General features: G+C 50.9%; 1 protein-coding gene across 3 annotated transcripts in view; it reads left to right on the top strand.

The window, feature by feature from the left end:
• The first annotated feature begins 6,849 nt into the window (after positions 1–6,849).
• The window catches only part of CAVIN2 (caveolae associated protein 2), a 39,584-nt gene continuing 25,738 nt past the window's right edge, over positions 6,850–20,695 (top strand). For 2 of the 3 annotated variants that reach the window (XM_077319492.1, XM_077319494.1), the window contains exon 1: positions 6,850–7,541. In XM_077319492.1, the coding sequence (XP_077175607.1) occupies positions 7,038–7,541 (504 nt within the window). In that variant the 5' untranslated portion in view covers positions 6,850–7,037. The remainder of the gene's footprint in view (positions 7,542–20,695) is intronic. The other variant, XM_077319491.1, reaches the window with a different exon arrangement.

Below are 20,695 nucleotides of genomic sequence, written 5' to 3'. Positions count from 1 at the left end.
ACCTTGGGGATGTTGGCAGAGTTTAAATATGCAGAGGTGTATGGAAAGGAGAGACAGAGGGACAGTCCTGCCTAACTGTTGTGTTCTGCATTTCTTCGGTCTGTTCTGGAGGCAAATAGAGAGGAAGTGTGCTCACAGGAGCAGGAAGTCTCCAAATGAACCAATCAGGAGGAGGTTATTGGAAAATACCAGGATGTTCCTGCTCTTACTATGCTAACTGCACATCTCCTCCGATGTCCCCTGTGGGATAGCCTTCATATGCTTCTGCTGAACAGATCTTGCATATTCTAACAGGGATCCAAGAGAAAAAATCCTTAGCAGGTCTTCTCAGAGTCCTATGCAGCTCTGTTCAGTGGGGCTTACTCCCAGGAAAGAGTTCGTAGGATTGCGGTAAACTGGATTAAAAGAAAACATGACATAGTTTTAAAATAAAATATTGTTTCTGGGACAACTTAAGGGACCTCCAAACTGAAGAAAAGCTCTCTTTTTTTTGAACCCTGCTTTTTAATACCCGAAGGAGTCTCAAAATGGCCTACCACCACCTTTCCCTTCTTCTTCCCACAACAGACACCCTGTAAAGCAGGTGGGATTCAGAGAGCCCTGAGAGAACTGGGACTGGCCCAGGGTCACCCAGCAGGCCTCCTGTGTCTCAAAGTGGCTGACAGTCACCTTCCCTGCCTCTCCCCAGAACACCCGCCCTGTGAGGCTGCCGGGGCTTAGAGAGCTCTGAGAGAACTGGGAATGGCCCAAGATCACCCAGCCGGCTGCATGTGGAATAGGAGAGGGAACTCGGGCCCGGTTCTCCAGATTACAGGCCGCCGCTCTTAATCACGATGCCAGAATTACCAAAGGGTGCCCCAGCAATTTCACAAAATACCAAACCACCGGAGGTTTCCAGATTTGTCCTGCGATGGAGGACAGTAGATTCTGCTTCGACTCTCTGCAGAGGCCAAGGTAGACCTGTGTTTGTTGTTCGGAGGCAGGTGGGCCCAATTGCTCCAAACTGGATTAATTAGCTGCCGGCTGGCTGCCAAAGCAGAGTGCCTGGCACCTGGACTCATGCCCAGCGCTAAGTAGAGGGAACATCCAGGCACATAAAAAGGAAGCTGCGTATGAATGTTAAGTGGGAGAGGGAGGGCAGTCAGCCCAGCTGGTTTTGGTGGGGAAACGGTTGTCCTATTGGGAGGCCTGACGCGCCGGAGGATGGCGACCAAGATGATGAGGGGGTTGGAACCCCTTCCCTAGGGGGAAAGCCTGAGCAGTCTGGGACTCAAAAGTGGCAAATAATGGCCAGAGGAATAAAAAACTTTCAACAGGGATTGGACAGATTCCTGGAGAAGTCTATTGATGGCTGCTAGCCTCAGTGACTAAAACGCACATCCACATTCAGGGGCACTGATCCTCTGAATCCCAGAGCCAAGAGGCAATATCAAAGGAGGCCTCGGCCTCTCTGCCCTGTGCTGGCTCTCCAGAGAAATTGGTTGGCTCCTATGTGAGACAGGAGGCTGGACTAGATGGCCACTGGTCTGATCCAGCAGGGCTCTTCTGATGTTCTTAGACTAGAAGAACCACTGGTCTGATCCAGCAGGGCTCTTCTCATGTTCTTAGGAAGGCCTCTCTGCCCTGTTGTTGGCCCTCCAGAGGAATTGGTTGGCCCCTGTATGAGACAGGAGGCTGGGCTAGATGGCCACTGGTCTGATCCAGCAGGACTCTTCTGATGTTCTTAGCAAGACCTCGGCTTCTCTGCCCTGTTGTTGGCTGTCCAGAGGACCCAGTTAGCCACTGCTGGACTAGATGGACTATTGGTCTGATCCAGCAGGGCTGTTCTGAGGTTCTTAGAAAGACTTTGGCCTCTCTGCCCTGTTGTTGGACTTCCAGAGGAACTGGTTGGCCCCTGTGTAAGACAGGAGGCTGGACTAGATGGAACTCTGGTCTGATCCAGCAGGGCTCTTCTGAGGATCTTATGAAATCCTTGCCCTCTGTGCCATGTTGCTGGCCCTCCTGGGGAACTGGTTGGCCACTGTGTGAGGCAGGATGCTGGATCCAGCAGGGCTCCTCTGATATTCTTTAGATATACATAAAGCATTTCTACCACGCGCCCAGTGTTCAGAACATTTCATGCACATGCTCTTATTGCAGTCTTACAACAGCCCTGTAAGGCAGGCTATTGCCCCATTTTGCTGAGGCTGATTTAATGAAGGTCCTCAGGTGAGTTTGTGGCTGTTTTGCAGGGGGCCCTTGCCAAACTCTCCGATCACCACTGCACCAGACTGGCTCTGTGATTTGAAGATAGGAGTTCCTCTGGCTTTTTACTGGGCCTCTGTTTGAGCCCCGATTCACCACTGGGAGTCATTTCCAGCACCCAGATCAAGCCCTCATTCACGTGAACAGGAAAAAAACCAGACCCTCACGCTGTGTGTATTCCTTTAATGCTTTCCATGCTGGCTCAAGGCCTCGTTTCAAGCACTACGCTCTCCTAAGGAGTGGGTTTGAATTCCCCCTGACTATAGGAGATCCCCTCTCCCCCTCTTTGTGACGTGTCCCAGAAAGGCTGTAAAGGAGGAATTCGGAGCCAACCGGGAGGACTAGGGCTGTGAACTTCCAAGCAATGGCTGGAGATCTCTTGGGATTGCAATTGACCTCCAGGCAATAGAGATCACTTTACCCAGAAAAAAAAAACAATCACAGATTCCTAAAGCAGAGATATGGGTGTCCCTCCCTCTGTCCAAATAGCCTGGATCCCCTTGTCATTTAGATGCCATCAGTGCCCCTTGGTCCTTCTGGAGGGGTGAATATGTTGAATGGGGACACCAGGTAGTCTCTGGGAGGGGTTGGAATGTGCTATTGCCCAGGGGTGGGGAGAGCACCAAAAACAGTGAAGGTTGGCCAGAGAAAGGAAACGTGGCCCCTTTTATGCTCAAAATGCCCCCTTTTCATCTCCAGTATTTTTGTGAACTACAACAGAACTCAAAAGCCTAAATAGGCAAAGGAGCCCTGTACTGACTGCTTAGAGAATAAGTAGCATTATTAGAAAGAGAGGGGGGGGGGGGAAACCTTTGTAAAGAAGACAGGAGAGAGATAGTCCTAACAGTCTGACTGACTGTATAGTTCTGGAGGCAATCAGGGAGGAAGTGTGCTCACAGTAGCAGGAAGTCTCCAACGAAGCCAATCAAAACAGAGGAGGAGAGTATCTGAAATTATAAATTTCTAATCTGAATATGTTGACTATACATCTCCTCCGATGCCCCCTGTAGATTCTTCCTATGCTGCAGAATCAGGCACATGACCAGTCTGGCATATTCCCAAATAAATAAAATGAGCTGATAAATTGCAACACCTCCTCAAGGCTTATGTCAGGGATTCATGGCACGGGTTCTCTATTTCAATATTTGCTCTCCCGAGGCACAGATCCCGGGTCATGTCTAAGGTACCCCCAAGAGCTTTTTTGAACTCGATCTCTGGGTGCTCATTCTGGGTGGTTGAAGCAGCAATGGATCCTTTACCCCTTTTCATTTAATCCCCAAATGCTACAAAATCAGAGTCCAGTAGCACCTTTAAGACCAACAAAGATTTATTCAAGGCGTGAGCTTTCGAGTGCAAGCACTCTTCGTCAGACTATGAACTGACCATCATAACAGTGGGATTATAAGGCAAAAATTAGTTCTTTTAAATTAGTAAACCATGTCACAGCATCCAAGTGCTGTGAGAGATGAAACAGCACAGATTCAAAGTCAAACCTAATCTCATCTCCGGGAGTAATTGAGTAATAAACCGAAATAATTAGGGGGTTGGAGCGCCTTCCTTACAAGGAGAGCTTGGGGAGGCTGGGACTTTTCAGTCTAGAAGAAAAGGGAGGTAAAGAAGGGGGAGACAACAGAGGGCTATAAAATTATGCCGGGGTACAGATAGGTGAACCAAAAGAGCTTAACCCCCACTCCTATTACTCAAAGACATCCATAAAGAGATAGGAAAAGAAAGCACTTTAGGAAATGAACTGTGGAATTCACTGCCTAGAGAAGTTAGGAAGGTCATGAACATGGATGGCTTTAAAAGGGAGCTGGGCAGATTCATGGAGGACAGATCTATCCGTGGCTAATAAGAAATCTCTGTATTCAAAAATCATCTACCTCTGAATCCCTGAGCCAGGAGGCCACATCAGGGGAAGGCCTCGGCCTGTAACAGGTTAGACACCAGGTGATGCAGGATGCTGGACTGGATGGACCTCTGGTCTGATCCAGCAGGGCCCTTCTGATGCTGAGCAAGGCCTCTCTGCCTTGTCGTTGGTCCTCCAGAGGAGCTGGTTGGTCACTGTGTGAGACGGGATGCTGGACCATATGGACCACTGATCTGATCCACAGTGGGGCTCTATGTACAGACCAGTGATTGGCTATTATTTTGAATTCGTTAAGATGAGATGCACACAGTTCTTACACAAATTCAAAACCTTTGGCTCAGATGACCCTATACTGCTCCCTTTAGGCAGGGCTCACCAAGCCCCAGCCATTTTCTCCACCAAGTAGTGGTGTAGACATTCCTCCAGATGTCTATGGACTACAATTAACATGAGTCCCTGCCAGCCCCTGTTACCAGTCACCTCGATCCAATCTGATTTATGCGTCTTGAGTCAAATTGGCCATTCCCAGAAGCACCCCACCGTCTACCTAAATGTAATAATGACTGGTGACTTATGCTTCAATCTATTTAACGAAGTGTGCATGCACATGAATGCTCACACCCGGAATTCAGCTTTGTCAGTCTGAAATCTGTTGCTGGATCCGAACTCTGTTCCAGTGCAGGGAGTGTCATTTCTCTCCCAGGTAGCTAAGGTGCTACTGAACTCAAATCTGGTTCTTCTGCTCCCACCACTGTGCTATGCTGTGTTACTCCACTCTGGCAACCGCTCTTCAAGGTCTCAAGTCTTTTACTACACCTCCTGCTTGGTCCTTTGCAGGGGAGAGGCCTGGGATGCAACGCAGCAGGTCTTACTGAGCCGCAGCCTCTCCCTGCCCATTTGGGGCTTGGATCGCAGGGAGGATTTTAGAGAGGGGTCAGCAGGGCATGATGCCACAGAGTCCAGCCTTGAAAGCAGCCATTTTCTACAGGGGGGCTGGAAATCAGTTCGAATCCAGGACAGTGTTCCGCAGCTAGTGAACGCCGGAGAGCCTGCTCAGCTGAGGTCTGGAGCTGTATAGGGTCTTGGAGTGCCTAGTGCCCCGTCTGGGAATTCCACAGTTCCCTTGTGCTCCATTTTTGGAAATTTTTAAACAGAGGCTGGATAGCCATTTGACAGAGAGGCTGATTCTGTGAAGGCAAAGGGGTGTCAGGTTACAGGGGATGAGCGATAGGGTTGTGAGTGTCCTGCCTAGTGCAGGGGGTTGGACTAGATGGCCCATGAGATCCCAACTCTGTGATTCTATGATTCTAGGACATGAATTGCCCTACTCAGAGATTTATTGCTGTGGCTCAGCGGCCGAGCATCTGTTTGCCATGCAGGAGGTCCCAGGTTCAATCCTGGCATACACAGTTTAAAAAGAAGAGTTGGTTCTTTGTACTCTGCTTTTTACTATCCAAAGGAGCATCCAAGGAGCTGACAGATGCCTTCCTTTCCTCTCTCCACAACTGGCAACCCGTGAGGTAGGTGGAGCTGAGAGAGTTCTGGGAGAACCAGAACAGGCCTAAGATCACTCAACTGGCCTCCTGTGTTTCAAAGCAGCTGACCATCGCCTTCCCTTCTCCCCACAACAGGAAACCTGTGAGGTGAGGTGGATAGAGCTCTGAGAGAGTTGTGACTGGCCCAAGGTCACCCAGCCGGCCGCCTGTGGAGGAGGAGTGGGGACTCAAACTTGGGTCTTCGGATTCGAGGCCACTGCTCTTAGCTAGGAGCCAGGTTGGCTCCCTTCAAAGGAAAGAGCAAATTTTGTAACCAGTGGCATCTTTAAGACCAGCAAAGTTTCAATCAAGGTATATGAGCTTTCATGTGCACGCACATGCCCTCAGACACAACGTCCAAATGAAGAAGAGTTGGTTCTTATATGCCACTTTTCTCTACCCGAAGGAGGCTCAAAGTGGCTTACATTCGCCTTCCCTTTCCTCTCCCCACAACAGACACCCTGTGAGGGATGTGGGGCTGAGAGAGCCCTGATATTACTGAAGAAGAAGAAGAGTTCGTTTTTATATGCTGCTTTTCTCTACCCAAAGGAGTCTCAAAGCGGCTTCCATTCATCTTCCCTTCCTCTTCCCACAACAGACACCCTGTGAGGTGGGTGAGGCTGAGAGCCCTGATATTACTGAAGAAGAAGAGTTTGTTCTTATAGGCTGCTTTTCTCTACCCGAAGGAGGCTCAAAGTGGCTTACATTCGCCTTCCCTTTCCTCTCCCCACAACAGACATCCTGAGAGGGAGGGGAGGCTGAGAGAACCCTGATATTCCTGCTCGGTCAGAACAGCTTTATCAGTTCTATGGTGAGCCCAAGGTCACCCAGCTGGCTGCATGTGGGGGAGCGCAGAATCGAACCCTGCATGCCAGATTAGAAGTCCACTACACCAAAGTGGCTCTCAGAGACGGCCAAGAGCTGCTGCCAGTCGTAGTAGACAATCCCGAACATGGTGGCCCACGGGCTCGAGGGCGACTTCCCAGCGAGGGCGAACCCCGCTCCAGCCGGGACCGGGAGGTTGGCAAGCCCCCCTGCCGGCCACTCCCGGCGCTTTTTCCCTCCCTCCCTCTCCCGAGCGGGGCGGGGAGTTCCCCAACGGGGCGCAGCCAATGGGCGGCCCTGCGGAGCGGAGCGGAGCCGGCCTTGCCCGCGCCTCTCCCTTTCCCCCCCGCCCGCCCGGCGCATGAAGTCATGAGCCAAGCATGACATTCCGCGCATAAAGGGCGAGCGGCGCGGGAGGCGGCCGCCAGTCGGAGCGGCCGAGCAAGCGAGCGAGCCAGGCAGGCGGGCAAGCGGGCGCGCCCGGAGGGGGCCCTGGGGCAGAGCTGTTGCATCGCGGCCCCGACGGGCGACGGAGAGGGCGACCCGGAGCCCGAGCAGCGGGGATGGGGGAAGACGGGGCGCAAGCGGAAAGGAGCTGCGGCGAGGCTTCCTTGGATGGCGGCGGGAGCCCGAGCCCAAGCCCGGTGCCGTCGGGCAGCCCGAGCGCCAGCCTGCAGCCCGGAGGGGCGCCACCAGCGGCGGCGGCGGCAGCGGCGGCAGCGGGCGAGGCGGGGGCGCAGGTGAACGCCATCACGGTGCTGACGCTGCTGGACAAGCTGGTCAACATGCTGGAGTCGGTGCAGGAGAAGCAGCAGCGCATGGAGGGCCGGCAGCAGGAGCTCGAGGCGGCCGTCAAGGGCGTGCAGGGCGACCTGGGCAAGCTGTGCAAGAGCCACGCGTCCACCAGCAACACGGTGGCCAAGCTGCTGGAGAAGTCGCGCAAGGTCAGCGCGCACACGCGCGACGTCCGCGACCGCATGGACCGCCAGTGCGCCCAGGTCAAGCGCCTCGAGCACAACCACGCGCAGCTCCTCCGGCGCAACCACTTCAAGGTGCTCATCTTCCAGGTCGGTGGCTGGGCCGGGCTGCGCGGGCGGGGAAGGGAGGGCGCACCTGGCCGACGACGGCACACCTGGGGCAATGCTTTGTGCGGCTGGGAAGCCTGGTCCCGAAAGGCGCTGGAAAGGCCAGGGCCAGGGGTAGTCAAACTGCGGCCCTCCAGATGTCCATGGACTACAATTCCCATGAGCCCCTGCTGGGAATTGTAGGCCATGGACGTCTGGAGGGCCCACTTTGACTACCCCTGGGCTAGGCTTGTAGGTCCGAAGCAGCAGAGCAAAGTTTGGACCCAGCGGCGACTTCGATAAATTGACCAGATTGTCCCACTTTTGGAGGGACATCTGGGGCTACCTGGCAAATTGTACTTATGTTGAAATTAAAATATATATATGACAATACTGTTTTTGCGGTCTATGCGTTCTATGAAACTTTTTGTTGCTCCGTTTAGACCAAATTTTTAATCAAGAACCCCCCCCCCCCCGTCAATGGTGTCCCACTTTACTAATGTTAAAATCTGGTCACCTTTAATCTTTGAGACCCAGCCACGTGTGAAGTCTGGGTATGTGGGCGCATGCACACTTCTTCAGACACCCCGAAACATACTTCTTCAGCCTTGACCTTTCTTCCTTGGGGTTGGACTAGATGACTCATGAGGCCCCTTCCAACTATGATTCTATGACCTTTAGCTAGCCCAGCCTTTCTCAACCTTTTTACAGGTGAGACCCCCCCCCCAAAAAAAAATATATATTCTTCAGGCACTCCCAGAAGTGATGCAATTGTGCAGAATCTGGTTGGGAAGCAGAGTTGTATGCCCCTTCCCATCCCTTCCAGTTTAGGGAGGGATGGGAGGGCCAACATGACTCTATATGGTCATATCGCCCAATAAATGCTTAACAAATTTAAGGAATATATATGTAAAGATAAGTCCCGTCCATTTGGGAAACCTTTCCCGGGCCGACAAGAAACCCCAGGGTGTCCCGAAACGCTGGTTGAGAAAGCCAACTTGACCAACCAACTTTCCTTCTGGGTATAAGCACTCATGTGCACATGCACTTCCTCAAATACTGAGGGAGTATGCATGCGCATGCACACAAAAGCTTATACCCAAAAGGAAATTTGGTTGGTCTTAAAGGTGCCATCGGAATCAAATGTTGCTCCCCCAACTTTGTAAGGAGAGGCAAGAATCTACGTACTGCATGTTTATGTCACAGTTTGCAATCATGGCCTCTACCGTGCTAAAGGGAGGATTCGAGCCCGCGTATCCCAGATCTTCGTTTGACACTCTAACCCAGCCTTTCTCAATGTTTCTACCACTGAGAACCCCCTGAAACACTCCTCTGGCTTTGAGAACGCCCCCAATGTGGTGCGGGCCTGCAGAATATGACTGGGAAACAAAGTACTTTATGTGCCTACCTGGAGCCCCTCCCCTTCCCACCCCTTCCAGGCCCGTCATTGGCCATTTTGGGAGGGGTGGGCGGGTCGTCATGACCATATATAGTCCTATCATCTGATAAATGTTTAACAAATTTAATATAGATATATAAACATTAATTAACTCCCACCCGTTCTGGAAACCCTTCCAGAAACCTCGGTTTCACAAGACCCCGGTTGAGAAAGGCTGCTCTAACCACTGTGCTCTGGAAAAATGTCCACTGCATCTCTGTGGAGGCCCCAGTTTGAGTCCACGTAGGACTAGTGTGCATGTGCACGCAAGCTTATGCCCAGAATTAAGCAGCGTTGGTACCAGAGTGCCACTCGACTCCCAACTTTGTTTTCTTGCTTCAATCTCCTTGCATCTCCACCTTTGTCGAATGCGTTTTGACAGGTCATGGCTCTCTTTGTGGTATCTCCAGAAATCCTCGTTGGGTGTACGGTTCGCTTTTCTTTTCTCGGGTCTGAGCTTCCTTAAAAGGTTTCCTTGTTCAGGCACCAAACAGACCTGTTTCCTGCCCCGGCTTTGGCAAGAGTGGTCATGCTGCACCCTCCAGCCGTCCCCCGGGGCCATTCCCTGACAGATCTCTGGCCCTGATTGAGGCGTCTTTGCTCTCCAGACGTTGGGGAAGCCGTGTTTCTTTTCCCTGAGCTTCCTGGCTCCAGGCTGTATGCGTAGACTTCCTATTTACTTCTTCTCTTCTCCCCCTTCCTTCCTTCCACCCACACACACACACCCAAGAATCTTACTGCCAGTTTCAAAAATCAAGGGCCTGGGCCAGCTCAGGGGTCCGAAGCCATTTCACGAGAGATTTCCAGGCGTAGGCTGTGGTTATACTCTGCACGTGCCCAGAGGCACACCGGATTGTCTTACAGATAAGCAGTATCTGCCTAGAAAGAAAAACGGCATCTAGAATCAGCTACCTGGCGAGCCGAGACTCTTCCCAGGGGCTAAAGCTACCCTAAGCATGTCTACTTGGATGTAATTCTCATCTGCCTCAAGTCTTGGTGAGAAAGCTGGGCTAGAAACAGAGTAGTTTTGCCTTTTCTTTTGAAGTATACAGTGCCGTTTCCTTGCATGAACGTGTTTGTTTTGTTAGCGACTAGGCCCCATCTCCTCCTCGCCACACACTGATCAGCTAGGTGTGGATTGCGGTACGAATCTGCCCTCCCAAATTTCCACCGAGACAACAGAGGTTGCCTTTTCCCTCCAGGGAAAGAGCGGTTCGTGGTTGGCACTTTGGTTCCTCCCAGAGAGGCCAGAATGTAACTCCTCCTGAGTCCTCCCTCCTTGCATTTCAACCAAATGTTTAGCACAGTTTGTTTTAGAAAGGCAGATGTCACGTACGGTGAAGCGCTGGCTCTCAGAAGGCCTCTGATTCTTCAGGACGATGAACCGTTTAGAAGTTGGGTTTAGAAGTTCTTCTGACAACTCTTGCCATGATGTTCAGGAGGTCGAGGGGTGGGGTGGAGTGTTGTTTTTGAAGCTTCTTGTTTTGGAGTCTTTGCTCCAGTTTCCCATCACGTGGAAGCCACACCCCAAGGGGCATGGTTGCCCTCCCTAAAAGCATGTCCTGCGATTCCAGTTTCAGTATGTTTCAAACTTTCAAGCCATTGAAATCCACAAAGCCAGGCTATCTCCCGTGGGCAAAAGAGTCCCCCCAAAAGCAATGGGGCTTACCACTATGTTAGGGGAAAAGAAGAAGAGCTGGGGTTTTGTACCCCACTTTTTACTACCCGAAAGAGTCTCAAAGCAGGCAGCAATCGCCTTCCCTTCCTTCCAGCACAACAGGCACCATGTGAGGTTGGTGGGACTGAGAGAGCTCTGAGAGAACTGGGACTGGCCCAAGTTACCCAGCTGGCTGCATGTGGAGGAGGACTAGGGAATTAAACAGTTCTCCAGATTAGAGGCTGCCGCTCTAAAGCACTACACCAAGCTGGCAAGGAGGGTAGGAAGGCTTAGTTAGCTACTAGATCTTTACTCCGCCCTTCCTCCAGGGAGTTCAGGGATGGTGCCCCTTGGTCTCCCCCTCCTCTGTTTTATGTTCACAACTGCCCTGGGAGGTGAGGCTAGGTGGAGAGTGTGGTATGGGTCATGCAGACGAGATTCGAACCAGGGGTTTTCAGAGTCTGGTCCAATACTTTAACCCAGTGGTAGTCAACCTGTGGTCCTCCAGATGTCCATGGACTACAATTCCCATGAGCCCCTGCCAGCGTTTGCTGACAGGGGCTCATGGGAATTGTAGTCCATGGACATCTGGAGGACCACAGGTTGACTACCCCTGCTTTAACCAACACCGCCAAATTGGTGCAGGTGTTTCAGGGTTGCTAGCCTGGAAATTCCTGGAAGTTTTGGAGGTGAAGTCTGGGGGTGGTCAGATTTGGGGAGGGGAGATGAGTGGTAATTCCCAGAGATCACAAGGCCCTACCTGGGAATGAGTAGTCTGAAGGTATTTTGCAGGGCGATCTTAAGTAGAGTTACACCTCTCTAAAACCATTGACTGCAAAGGGCGAGGCTTGCCTTAGGACTGAGTTGTAACTTGTTGCCTGAACTTCCAAGTGTGCCCATTTCTTTTTACTTAAATGACATCGCTTTAATGGCATCTGTCACCACTACAACACAAGGATCTTCACTGTCTCGCTGAGGGTGAGCTGGAACAGCCATTTTCTGCTTGGCTCTGCCTCTTGTGGCAGCCATTTATGCTATGTAAGAATTCCCGCAGGCTCAAAATTGTTGGAGACGCCTGCCATAGATCCTCCCCCCCCCCCACCTCCAAAGCAGCCACTTTCTCTAGGAGAACTGATCTCTGTCACCTGGATATTAGTTGTAACTCCAGGAGATCTGCAGGCCTCACCTGGAGGCTGGCAACTAGGCTGGGCTTGGATCCTGCTTTTCTGGGCTAGGGGTCTGTCCGGCATTCCTGCATACAGACGCAATCCAGACCTGGGTGCGGCTTAGAGTCAATCTCTGCAAACAAAAGACTTCACAACAACTCTGGAGTATTTTCCTCACATCCGACTGTTTCCTAGCTACCTTGTCGGATAAGCGTCTGGTCAGTTTAGAAATCTTTCTGAGCGCACACATGTGGTAGCTACTCTGCCCAGGAATTCAGTGTAGCTTTTGAGCTGGGTTGCATTTGGCAAATTCATGACCTGCCCTGAGAACCTTTCTTTTAATGGTATGCGAATATCACAGGCCTTTGGGATAATTTCTTACCAGCGCCAATGAAATCCATCATTTGGGGGCACGCCGTGAGTTTAGCTAGGATGGGTGGATTCTTGGATGCCTCTGTGTAGGATGAATGCATTCATATAAACACAGGTTTAAAAAAGACTTAATGTGGCAGAATGTACCCAAATTCCCTTGCAGCGGAAACTTCAGTGCTGTATCACAGGGGTAATCAACCTGTGGTCCTCCAGATGTTCATGAACTACAATTCCCATGAGCCCCTGCAAGCAAATGCTGGCAGGGGCTCATGGGAATTGTAGTCCATGCACATCTGGAGGACCACAGGTTGACTACCCCTGCTGTATCATTAAGTGCCTTCAAATTACAGCTTCTTCTGGGGTTTCAAGGCAAGCCACAAGCAGAGATGATTGGCCATCGCCTTATTTAATTAATTCATTTATACCCCGCCTTTCTTCCCGGTGGGGACCCAAAGCAGCTTAACGTCATTCGTCCTTCTTGCTTCACAACAACCCTGTGAGGTAGGGGCTTTGAGGGACTGGGGCTGGACTGAGGTCACCCAGCAAGCTTCCACGACACAAGCTAGGATTCAAACCTGGATCGTCTGGACATTGGGCCGACGCACTTAACCCCTACACCACACCGGCTTCCCTTGTGTAGCAACCTTGGTTCTGCCCGGGTGGTTCCCCCATCCCAAATACTGACCTGGGCTGACCCTGCTTAGCTGCCAGGCTCGGAAGAGACCAGGCTGGACTGGGCTATTCAGGCTCTAAGCCTTTCATGGACTAGAGCCCCTTTCTCCTAGGGTAATAAGTTGACCCTCGCTATGCAATGATTTTATAAAATGGGCCGACCCCAAAAAAACCCACAAAGTATAGGGCAGGGGTGGCCAAACTCTGGCTCTTGTGATGTCCATAGACTACAATTCCCATGAGCTGCTTAATTAATAATATAGAACTTAATTTAATTTTTATTTTATTATTGGGTTTTTTTTTTTAGCCCTCCCTTGCCTATATGCTCAGGGCAGGGAACAGCAGGTAAAACATACAATTCACATTTATAAAAATGTAAGCATATAAAAATCCTAACTATACATTTACATTGAAGTATCCTTCCTAAAAATACAAAGTGCAGAACGCAGAATACCAGAGGGAGGGATGGGAGTTTGCTAAGATAGTTCATACACTGTATGAATGAGAGATCTCAAGTCTTGGGCCCAGACGGGTGGGAAACAGAAAGGGGATGCATTGTCAGTTCAGTCCTAAACACAGTGTACTCAGATGCAAACCCCATCGAGTTATGGTTGCCACCTTTGGGGTGTGAACTTTCTGGAGCTTTTGAGCTTGGAGCCTGGGGGTGAGGTTTGGGGAGGGGAGTAACCTCAGTGGGGTCGGGCCATAAACTCCGCCTCCCAAAGCAGCCATTTTCTCCGGGCAAACTGATTTCTGTAACCAGGAGATCACTTGTCTTTCCGGGAGTTCTCCAGCCACCGTCTGGAGATTGGCAACCCCACACCCGGAGGATCACAGCCTTAGACATGGTTAGTCAACACGGCAGCTCTGAACTGATGGAGAAGGTGGGCAGATCCCACCCTGTGCCCATCCAAGGGCTAACCCTGGTAGCATGTTTGCATAAACGCCGTTTCCGTCGGGAATTTGCTTTGTAGGAGGTCTGCCTCCGCCCCTCCCTAGAAACCCAAAATGGTAAGAAGGAGAGAGAGAGAGAGAGAGAAAAAAAAGCCAGCTACGCCCAAATTGTAAAGCATTTGGCAGGACAAGAAAATCTCCTGGAAAAATGCAAACCCATACTTCATTTTCAAAGCAAAAGAAGATAAACCAGTTTTTTTTTGAGAAAGCTGCTGTAAACTAGGGGCACGGTTACCAATTGCATCAAGCTCTTGGTAACTTTGCTCCGGATGGTATCCAGTCTGGGCCTCCTGGGGAGAAGGAGGCATTGCCCGCTGCCGTTTCCATACCACCCGGGTTGAATGCCCTGGGCGGGCGGCCAGCAATTGAAAAGCCGGCTCCTGTTCCCACTGGAGGAAGAGGCAAAACACAGGTGAGCCACAGCCCTGCCTGTGCTTACCTGGAAGTCAGGGTGAAGGCAGCTGACACTTGCCTCCAAGTAGACAGGCCACTGGGCCAGTGATCAGACGTATTCTGGGCTTTACCGGAGCATTGCGTTTTTAAGACACGGAGTTTAGGTTTGGGAAATACCTGGAGATTTGGGGTGCGGGGGAGCCAGGAGTGGGCGGGATTTGGGGAAGAGAGCAACCTCAGCAGGGTCCAATGCCGTGGAGGCCACCCTCCAAAGCAGCCCTTTTTCCCCAGGTGAATTTGTCTCTGTCACCTGGAGGCGAGGTGAAATCCCAAGAGATCTCCAGTTGCCCCCTGGAGGTTGGCAGCCCTAGTGGAGGTACTCCTGCTGACCCCACTCACCTACAATTGAGAAGCACATCTAGGTTTTTTTCCTGCCATTAAAAGCAGCAGTTTTTCTTTTCCTTTTTTTTTTCTCTCCTGCTTATATGGATTCACTCGATTCATGTTATCCCACCCTTTCCCCAAAGGATAGATTTGGGGTTTGTCTGTGTGGGTCTAACACAGCAGAACAGAATTCGAGTCCAGGGGCGCCTTTGAGCCCTTCTGTGTGCATGCACATTGCTTCAGATGCCTCCAAAGGAGTTCAAGGTGGCGGACTTCGTTCTCATCTCCTCCATTTTATCTTTATAACAGCCCTGTGAGGTAGGCCAGGCTGAGAGTTTGTGGCTGGCCCAAAGTCGCCCAGCCTGTGAAAGAGGGGGATCTGAACCTGGGTCTCCCAGATCCTCGTACGGCTCCATTTTCTTCTCACATCTTCCCTGTGAGATTGATGATGCTCAGAGGGTGAGCGACTGGCCTAGAATCACCCAATTAGCTTCCACAACAGAGTGGGGATTCAAACCTGGGACTCCACAGCCTAGCCTAACCCTCTCAACCAGGGGATCGTGAAACCATGGAGTTTTGTGATGGCCCTGGAAGGGTTTCCTGAATGGGTGGGAGTTAATATTTTATATTTTTAAACAAATTGTTAAACCTTTATCAGGTGATACGACCCTATATGGTTATGTCACCCTGCCCCCCCCCTCCAAAATGGCCAATCATGGGCCTGGAGGGGGTGGGAAGGGGAGGGGCCCTGGGTGGGCATCTGCACAGCTCTGCTTCCCAACCCTATTCTGCACGATGGCGCCACTTCTGGGGTTTCCCGAAGCCTGAAGAAAGTTTTGGGGGTTTCTCAAAGGTAAAGAAGTCGAAAAAGGCTGCTCTAAACCAAACTGATGCCCATAGGCTACAATCTCCATGAGCCCCCTCTAAACACTAAACCACATTGACTTCTTGCCATTTTATGCTGTCGGTATTTTATTCCTTGCTTAGCAGCAGTCGGCTGCTATTACCTGGTTTGTTGTATCATATCCTGGCTTTCAGTTGCTTGTTTTGCCATTTACGAGCTTTAAGTAGCTGTTCGGCTTGGTTTCGAGCTGTTGCTTTGGCGAGATTGTCAACTGGTTTATTGCAAGATTGGGTTTAAACTGGTTGTCGGCTGCCTCTAGCAGTTCTCGGGAAGGGCATCCAAGAACACACCGAAATAAGTAAAGGGCTTTTGCTAAGTGACCGACATTTCACTTCATGCATCTGAGAAAGTAGACTTCAGGGGACAAAGGTATCCATACACTTTACCCCAGGGGCCCTTCTTGTTCTGTATGTACATGATACATTGTTTAGGTCATTTGTAGGCAACCTGCGGTCCTCCAGATGTCCATGGACTACAATTCCCATGAGCCCCTGCCAGCAAATGCTGGCAGGGGCTCATGGGAATTGTAGTCCATGGACATCTGGAGGACCGCAGGTTGACTACCCCTGGTTTAGGTCACTAACCTGTGGGAAGAGGTTTTTTTGATTTCTCGCTGTTGGTCAGTAACCCGTAGATGGCTGACATGGTTACTTTTCAGTAAATCAGTTATTATTTGCTGTGCAAACAATGCTTTAGAACATCCAGAGTTCTTTGTCATCGGTACAACAACCCTGCAGGGTCAGGTCAGTCGTTATATTTCCAAGTCATTATATTTCCAATTTCCAAGAATTGAGGCCAGGAACTGGTTTTGCTCTTGGTGAGTTCACAGCGGCAGATTTTTAAGTCGGATCTCTTGTGTTCACAGCTCAGACCAGACAAAATGCTGGGAGACTCACAAGTGGGTATATCTGAGCAGTTGCAGAAGGTCCCGATTCAGGTGGGGGCTGTGAGGAAAGGCCTGGTCCCATTTAGACCTAGTCCCAGGTTTGCTGACCAGCAAGTGGGCGCAGAGACCTCCTGGAATTACGACTGATCTCCAGACAATAGAGGCCTTGGAGAAACCGATTCAAGTGGGCAGCTGTGTTGGTCTGAAGCAGCACAACAAAAATTGAGTCCAAGTCCAACAAAGATTTATTTGTGAGCTTTCAAGTGCAACACTCTTCCTCAGACTTGGAGAAACTGGAATGCACCAGAGGGGTGGACTCACTGACCATTTAACCCTGCTTGAGGTCCCTCCCCTGTCCAAACCCCTACATACCCACGTTCCACCCTTAAATTCCCAGGAATCTCCTGACCTGGAGTTGGTAGCCCTGCTCCCCAAGCTATTTTCGGTCCTCGCATGTCCCTTTCGAGGGAAACATTTACGCCTCCCGTGTGTTTCCTTCAAAGAGGGTGTGTGACATGTTTTATAGGGTCCTCAGCTCCAGGTTGGGAATTTCCTGGAAATCTGGGGAGTGAAGCTTGAGGGAGTTTGGGGCGGAGAAGGACTTCAGTGGGGTATAGCGACATAGGGCCCACCTTCCGAAGAAGCAGTTTTCCCCAAGCTGACAGCCCTAGGAGGTCAGGGGAAAATGACACTGCGGGAAAGGGTTAAATCCCTCAACTCTTTCTGTTCCCTCAAGCGGATTCTTCTACCCCTTCCTAACAACACCTTCTTGATCTATTTCTATTCAAACCCGTGGGATTTCCAGGTATGCTGCCCAGCTTGGCTCTGAGTCTCCCCGTCTCACGTCCTCCGCTCCAGTGTTGTGCTTGTTTTTCTCCGAAGAAGTTTGTTCTTTCCATAAGGCCGAAACAGGGTGGAATCTGTGTTGCAAGAGAATGCTGAAGCATTCCGGCTCAGTTCTTCCCGCCTCTCTAACAATTTTATCGTGACTCCAACAAAACGCTTTCCCCTGCCCTCAACTCGCGGGGACGATGGCTACCGAAGTTATTGGGGGCGACAGCGGAAAGAATCGCGGGTTTTGTGCGCGCCTTCTTCCTGCCCACTAGATATTTTCCCATTTTCCACATCAGTGCGCATAAATAAGGCCCATTCTTTTGCAGTTTTTATAGCACAGCCCATTCGAATGGATATACATTTCCGAGAGCAGAGTACTGGCTGATGCACAGACAAATGCGCTTGTATGGTCTTCTAGCATGCCTAATTGTGCAGAATACGCGCATGTGCAAATTCCTCATGTGGAACATGCAAACGCAAAAGCACTATCGAAGAACTGTTTTCTTTTTTTGTTCTCCTCCCTGCTGCACGGAAAAATAGACGTAGGAGTCGAGGGGCACATTTATTTTAATTTTTTTCTTATATTTCTATACTGCCCCCCCCCTCTTGGTTTTATTCTCTGAGGGACTCCAGGAATCGCTGGCCCACTCTGACAGACTCCACTTCCCCGTTTCATCCTCATAACAATGCCCCTGTGAGGTAGGCTGGGAGATTACAATGGCCTCAAGGCTGCCCAGCCATCTTCACAGCGGAGCAGGGTTTATTGCCAGGGAGAAGGTGGAATCTTTCCAGGTGGCAAGGCGGCCAGCTGGGAGAGCTCTGGGTTTCATTTCATTCAGCCTACCTGTGTATCCCCAATTACTGATTCAGTGACACCCCCCCCCCATCAGGCATTTATCTTTTTAATGCAGGCTGTGAAATTTAATTTATTGTTCCAGTCATAGAACTGTTATCTGTCTTTTTCTTGAGGTCTATTCAGGAGACAGCCTTCAAATCTTAGTGTTGCCAACTCTGAGTTGGAAATTTCTGGAGATTTGGGAGAGTGTAAGGTTGCCAGAGCCGCTTGTGGCGCAGAGTGGTAAGGCAGCAGACATGCAGTCTGAAAGCTCTGCCCATGAGGCTGGGAGTTCAATCCCAGCAGCCGGCTCAAGGTTGACTCAGCCTTCCATCCTTCCGAGGTCGGTAAAATGAGTACCCAGCTTGCTGCTGGGGGGTAAACAGTAATGACTGGGGAAGGCACTGGCAAACCACCCCGTATTGAGTCTGCCATGAAAACGCCAGAGGGCGTCACCCCAAGGGTCAGACATGACCCGGTGCTTGCACAGGGGATACCTTTACCTTTAAGGTTGCCAACCTCTAGGTAGGAACCAAATTGCTGCTGGAATTCCATCTCTCAAGACCACAGAGGTCAGTTCCCCTAGGGGTGTCCAAACAGTGGCTCTCCAGATGTCAGTGGACTGCAGTCCCCACAAGCCCCTGCCAGCACATGATGGCATGGGCTCGTGGGAATTGAAGTTCGTGAACATCTGGAGAGCCACAGTCTGGCCACCCCTGAGGAAATTGCTGCTTTGGAGGGTGGACTGTATGGTTTGAGACCCTGCTGAGGTCCCCTCCTCTCCCTGGGTGCCCCACGCCCAATCTCCAGGAATTTGCCAATCCTAGGAAGGAAGGGTTTGAGGAATGGGGGGCTCAGGCTATTATGGCATGAAGTTTACCCTCGAAAGCAGCCTTTTGCTCCAGGGGAACTGATCTCTGTTGCTTGCAGATCTCCAGGCCCCAACTGGAGGTCAGTGACACCCTAGAGATTTGTGGCACTCTCTTGCTCCGGGGTCGTGCATCTGCTGGCCATGCAGTTCAAGTAAGCATGCAGCATGACGGTGTATGAAAGCCTGATGACTGTGCTGACCCATTGTCTGCTCTGATTGGCTGGAGCCGGTCAGGTTATCAGGCAGAGACCGGCCTTCTCTCTGGTACCTTTGAACTGAAGGAGAAATTGTTTTACGGGCTGTACCTCTTCCTGTTGAGATTCAGCATGGAACATTCATGTCAAATCCCGGCTGAGAACCATTGCTTGCAATAAATGGAGGGGCTAGGCCCAACCGCTCACACGCCTCGGTGGCCTCTCACAGACTGTTGGTTTAAGCCAGGGTTCCCCAACAGGGCGCCCACTGACACCTTTTCTGGCACTCACCACCTGTGGTTAGAAAGTGGGCAGGGCCAGGTAGGGTTTTGGGCCCAAAGGGCTTCTGGTTGCTAATTTGAAAGGCAGCCTGCTTCTGCCTGAAATGCTGAAGAGCATGGGTTACATCAGGGGTAGTCAACCTGTGGTCCTCCAGATGTCCATGGACTACAATTCCCATGAGCCCCTGCCGCTGGCAGGGGCTCATGGGAATTGTAGTCCATGGACATCTGGAGGACCACAGGTTGACTACCCCTGGGTTACATGGTAACCTCTCCCCCCATACAATTTGTGGTTGGCTCCACCTTCTGCAGCAGCCATTTTGAGGCCCCGCCCACCGCCCTGCGTCAGAATTCCAGAGGTGCCGGTTGGCTCAAGAGAGCTCGGAGAACCCTGGTTCTAAGCCTCCTAGGAACTTCTTCAGTTACAAACTTCTTTTGTTTTAAAAGAAGAAGCGGCGGCAGCAGCCCCGATGCTTGGCTTTTTTAATAGGATCAGCCGGGCGCATTCCATCTCCTTTTTTAGCAGCGACTGGGGTTATACAAACGCTAAATTTGAACCAAGTATGCAAGACATTCCACTCCGCTCGAAAAACCTGCAGCTCAGAGCACGGGTGGGGAAAGGGAAAAGGGCTGCGCACGACTTCGACCGGAGGCAGATGTTTGCTTTGGTGTTCAACCTCTCCAAGGCGGGACTTTAACTACATCAAGCGGGCCCGGTTGGAAAACTCTGGGGGAGGTGGGGGGCCTGCCCACTAACCTCTGCTCCTTCCCCTCCGAGAGAAACTTGTTCTGCCTGCTCCCCGTTGTCCTTCCCAACCTCTGTATTTATGAAGCCAGATCAAGGAACCCTTCCAGCACATCTTCCCTCCCCTTTGTACTGCTTTGTCTCCAGAGCAAACTTCCATGTCTTTGCAGTTTTAAAATAGATACTGTGCACAGACCCCAGGGGAGGGGAGGGGAGGGAAATGTACATTTGCTAGGAACAAAAGAGGGAGAAGCAAATTTTAACCCAGAACAAAGTAGGTAGCCAAAGAGGATGGGGGAAAAAAACCCCAGAATATCCTTGCATGTATAGATATCAAAGTCAGTTCCCCCCAAAACTGAAATAATACAATTCCAGATACTTAAATCGAATATTGTGAATATCAAAAACTCCATCAGCTTCAGTTACAAGTATACGCCTTATGTTTAAGAAATAAACTTGGGAAAAGTTCCAGTAAATAAAGTAGGCCTTAGAAAAGAGCCAACCAGGAGCACCTCAAAGACTAACAAAATCTGGGGCAGGATCTGAAGACATTTGCAGTGACTCAGGAAAG

The sequence above is a fragment of the Paroedura picta genome, chromosome 2, assembly GCF_049243985.1.
Source record: "Paroedura picta isolate Pp20150507F chromosome 2, Ppicta_v3.0, whole genome shotgun sequence".
NCBI lineage: Eukaryota > Metazoa > Chordata > Lepidosauria > Squamata > Gekkonidae > Paroedura > Paroedura picta.
The sequence above is the reverse complement of the archived record's forward strand: the minus strand, read 5'-3'. Positions and strand labels throughout refer to the sequence as shown.